This window comes from Oryza brachyantha, chromosome 1 (genome assembly GCF_000231095.2).
Source record: "Oryza brachyantha chromosome 1, ObraRS2, whole genome shotgun sequence".
In the NCBI taxonomy this organism is placed as follows: Eukaryota; Viridiplantae; Streptophyta; class Magnoliopsida; order Poales; family Poaceae; genus Oryza; species Oryza brachyantha.
Genome location: NC_023163.2, coordinates 32,497,051 through 32,502,406, shown reverse-complemented (window position 1 = coordinate 32,502,406; position 5,356 = coordinate 32,497,051). Strand labels below are relative to the sequence as shown.

The window sequence follows — 5,356 nt, the reverse complement described above, 5'->3', positions numbered from 1 at the left end:
GGTTTAATTAGGCCTGAGTCAAACACAGTTTTAGGCATATAAAGATGCTACACAACACAATTCCAATTAAGCTGGGTCATGAGCGAGATTAATTAGAATTAAACATCAATCACATGTTCACATTCTCATGCCCAATTGTCAGGGGCCGTTATCTGTTATTTCTTCTGTTATTGTGTTCATGCAATTAATATACTAGTCATAACAGAGCAATTAGCTAGCAAATACTCATTTATTATTGCAACAGAAAGATACATAGTACGCATCATGAACTCAAACGTAGGTAGGGTAGCTCATGAAGTACTACAGTACTCATGAAGTGATGATCAAGCCCGGCCGAGACACGAACCGATCGACTCAAAAAATTCAAAAAAGAAAAAGAAATACAAATACAAATTGCGTGCATGGAAATATTAGAAATAGATCAAACCAAATCGATCAACACACAAATACTCTAAGCAAATCATGACTTACGGTACTAGTAATTATTAACGTTTTTTTTAGACAAAACGTAATTATTAACGTGGTAGAGCTATCTCAGCTGCCATCGATCCCTGCAGTGTACGTGCATGGCGCCTAGGACGAAGACGATGGTAGCGCGAGCTAGTTCGCCGGCGCCGGCAGCCTAGTACTTGGGGGGGAACTTGGACTTGATGAACTCAACCATGCCGGCGTCGATCTGGAACGCCCTGGCTAGCGTGTCGGACGGCACCGGCGGCGCGGCGCCGAAGAGCGTCTCGGCGATGGACTGCGTGCCGGGGAGCTGGCTGTTGAAGGCGGAGATGACGGCGGCCGGCGAGTTGCCGTTGTTCTTCTGGAAGTGGACGAGGCCGCGGGGGAAGACGAAGACCTCGCCCCTGCAGACGGTGCGGGCGAAGAGCTTGTTGCTGGTGGTGATGAAGCCGACGTCGAGGGAGCCCTCGAGGACGAAGATGATCTCGGTGGCGCGCGGGTGGGTGTGCGGCGGGTTCACCCCCCACGGCGCGTAGTCGATCCTCGCCACGGACACCCCCATCGTGTTCAGCCCCGGCAGATTCTCCACGTTCGCCGGCGTCACCACCGACCCCACGGCGTTCCCCGTGTTCCCCGGGTTCATCAGCCCGTCGAAGAAGAAGTCGTTCGCCGTCACGTTCTCCGGCCTCTTGCACGGGAACCCATTCAGCCGCAGTGCTGCATGTGCATCGATTCATCGATCTCATATTTATTTCCATGAACAATGTACGTACAAGAGCAAGAGGAACTGATCGATCGATGATCACTTACGGCCCTGAAGGGACTTGTAGTCGGCGACGCAGATGTCCTGGAGCATGTCCGGGTCGCCGGCGAGCGAGGTGGCGGCGAGCGCCAGGAAGACGACGACGAAGGTGGCGAGGAGCTTGGCCATGTCACTTACCTTGATCAGTTGGTTGCAAGTACCTAGCTAGGCTGCAGCTAAGAAGTGAAGCTAGCTAGCTGTGCAGTGAACTGCATGTAGATGAGAACGATGAGGAGGGAATGGGGAGGACGCTGCTATTTATGCTAGCTGGGGCCTGGGGTGGTTGTGCCATAACCATGTGATTAAGCTATCTAATTGGAAAAACCTAATTAAGATTATGGTGGTAATCTGAATTTCTCAGGCTAGCTAGCTAGCCAGCTCCTGGCTGTTAGCTTCAGTGAATTTAACGGTAGGCGAGCGATGTTAATTATCGACGTCCCCGGCCTCGCATCTGTTGCCCTCTCTCTTTGTCGTAGGAGATCTAGAAAATCAATTAAGATGAAAATCGATCGATCGATCTAGTGTGCGTACTGCTACAGAAAATCGATCGAGAGATTGAGGTGTACAGGGTAGTACGTACGTACCTGATGAAGAATAAATGACTTAGACAATATAATATAATATAATTCAACTTATACTATTTTTGTTTATGCAACTATTAAATTAACCACCAGTCTAACAGTACGTATATGCATGCATTCATGGAGCAAATGCAACGGCGAGAGAGATAGATGGAGCAGTTGACCGACAGATACAATTAAGACGCGTGCATATGCGTGCGTGCATGCGTTCTTCTGACGATCATATATATCCAGCCGTGCATTAACTGTAGTGCTGTGTACACTGTAGATATCAGCTTTCAGCTGCTTTTCTGAACTGTAGGGCGCGCGTTTGCTTTCCTGTGAATTTGCACGTCAGAAGTACTGTATTTTCTGATGAACTTTCAATTCATTCCCGCAGTCGACAACTAATTCATTCACGCGAGGAATTCACGAGGACATTGTGGCAGACCAAGAATTAGACCCTGATTGGATACCCAAAGACTTTTTTTTCCGGTCACATCGAATGTTTGGATACTAATTAGAAATATATAGGCTATTAATAAAACTCATAAGACTAATTAGTCTATGATTAGCGAATATGATACTACAGTCAACATTTGCTAATCGTGACTTAATTAGGCTTAAAAATTTGTCTAATAAAATAGCCTTTATTATGTAATTAGTTTTGTTATCAGTCTATATTTAATACTCCTAATTAACGTCCAAACATCCGATGTGACAAGGGTAAAAAAATCTTTGAATCCAAACAGCCCCTTAGTTACTGCAGCCATGCTTGCCTAGCCAATATTTTTGCACCAATAATTAATACTCCATCCGTCCCAAGTTGATCATCATATAAGAGAAAAGAAGAAATCTCAAATTGATCATCATATAAGAGAATAGAGCATATTATGTATTAATTATAGTGTAAAAAATCGTTCAGTTCACACACATTAAATGCTTACATGTATTTACCCAATCAGCTTTGATGTGATTTACAAATTTGAATTTTACATGTATACATGTAGCTTGGGATTTGTGACTCTAGCTTTTTCAATGCTAATTAAATAGATTCTTAGTCATTGTATGTAAACCTTATATGAAGATCAATTTAGGATGGATAGAGTAGCACGGAGCGTAGTACTCTCTATTTCCATAATATTAGTTGTTTTAATATTTGTTGTTTGAAATAAGGTTGAGTTAAAACTTTAACAACTTCAACTATGAATAACCTATAAAAAAATCATGTAAGTATGAAGAATTTATACACACACACATATATATATATGAAAATTAGATCCTACTACCAGGTATAGCTACTCCCTGCACGTCCATGATGAAAAACATTTTCATAACAGTTTCTACTCCCACCTAACAGAAAGTATAGACACTATTAAATCTCATATGAATGATACACAAAGTTTGTGCTTTCTGTTGGAGTAGAGAAGAAATATGTATAGATGTGTTTCTGCACCTTAGACGTAAAAGGGGTAGCTACACCTGGTAGTAGGATAGAGGTTTCCTATATATATATATATATATCTTAAAAGATACCTTAATAAGATCATATATTTATTAGTATTTATGTATATATTATAATAAAAAATAATGGCCGAAGTTGTTTTGATACCATGTTATTGTAAAAAACAAGTATTACGGAACTTGAGTAACTGCGGGTGGAACATGCCATAACAAATAGATATGCATATGCAGATATGCAGGTATGCATGCTATAAATAAAAGATTTAAAAATGGACATATTTATTTATTTATTAGGATGATAGTTATTCCCCATCTCAAAATATAACAACTTTTAGTTTTCCAAATACATCCCAGAGTCTTCTCCACGCTCCATACTAAAGATTTCCATATGTTTTCTCTTCTTAACAAATTACAATATTTTCCAACTGAATTTCACCAACTTTCTTGATGCCCGTGCGCAACACTGAAACTTCTTATATTTTGGACGGGGATCAGAATAGTACATAATATATATGCAACTATAAACTCAATCCATACTTGGAGAAATAAAAATAACAGAATTAGTTTGATACTCCAAGTAAAGGTACATCACATTTAACCATGAATACTTGCACATATAACATTTCCAACATCGCATGCAATCACTCTAAGCTGCTATCTTCATATGTTTCAAATGGTAAAATCATTTTTGCAATAACTAGATTTATCTATTGATCAACGTATATTAATAGTATATTTGTCTTCTTACGTTATGAAACAGAGCCAGTATTTTTTATACTAGTATTTATATATTTAGACCATATGCCATTGTACGTACCTAGTATATAAAATCCATGTCCCACACGAGAGCTCACACCCGTAGCTACCAACTCGTAGTTAGCTTAATTACTTGCCGAGAGGCACCAAGTGTGTACAGTGACGTCGGTGGTGAGTCTGATCGATCGTCGATGGCCATACGTATTTACGTACGTAGTACGTATACCTAACCTTGCTAAATCAATATATATACCAGATCGATATTACTCGCGTACGTACTGTGTACGTATAGCGTCTTACGTCGTCCAGATTCGATCTGCGCATGTTACGTTCCAAGACGATCGAGTACAAGTACTAAACATATATACGCCGTCTAGCTTTGGTTACGTACGAACATGGCTAGGTATACGTACGTACTATATACGCCGCCGGTGGGTAAAGTTGGTTAGTTGTACTATAGTATACCTTTATCAGTTTATCCCGTGAACTGATATTAACGCGTATCTTCAAGCCGTCGAAACAGATATATACAGTGTTGAAGTACGTACATATATACTAAGCCATGTTTGTTTCAGCTGAAAATTACTGTAATATGGACTATAGAAATAACATAAAACAAATATTTAGATTATTATATCAGTTTATTATAATCTATAGGCTAAATTACTATAATCCAATAAGCTCGTCCAAAAATGTTTTTTCCAGATCCTCCAAACATGTTTTTTCCAGATTATTGAATGGCTAGGTCCACTGCCCTTAGATACTTTAAATTAATTATCCATCTTGCCATATATTATCTACTTTAGCTTACAATAATTTAGATTATAGTAATATGTCTCAATAATCTGGATTATAATAATTCTTAGTGGAAACAAACATAGCCTAATTAAGCAAGCAAGTTAATTAGCTAGCACATTGCACCATAGTGATCTTGTTTAGTATCATAGAATTACCAAAAAAGTACGCTAATGTTTATATTACTATATAAATTTAATACTATAAATACTTATTTTTTAAAATGAACAGAGAAATTACTATATTTGTATATCCATCGCTCTTGTGATCAAACTTATATATACTGGTCAAAACAGTGAATTGGCATGTGCTTATCTCTAGCGTTATGATCTGTCCATCCAGAGTTAATTAGTAGTCCTTGCACGTACATTTTGTCACCATTGACATATATATTCGTATAATTTATTTATGGGAACAGTTACAAATTTAATTTAATTAAATTTAGTTTCAAAATCTGGTCCTACACAAAATTTGTAGGAAAATCAGTTCTCAATATAAGCTGGTCGGGTACGTGTGCTCCTCCTATATA

General features: G+C 39.0%; 1 protein-coding gene across 1 annotated transcript; it reads right to left on the bottom strand.

The window, feature by feature from the left end:
* Positions 1 to 398: 398 nt before the first annotated feature.
* LOC102701127 (germin-like protein 1-3) lies at positions 399 to 1,459 on the bottom strand. The gene is made up of 2 exons (XM_006645322.3): positions 1,261 to 1,459; positions 399 to 1,167 (listed from the first exon to the last, which is right to left on the bottom strand). The coding sequence occupies exons 1-2, from the start codon at positions 1,379 to 1,381 to the stop codon at positions 623 to 625; spliced, it is 666 nt and encodes a 221-aa protein (XP_006645385.1). The 5' UTR covers positions 1,382 to 1,459; the 3' UTR covers positions 399 to 622.
* Between the last annotated feature and the right edge of the window lie 3,897 nt (positions 1,460 to 5,356).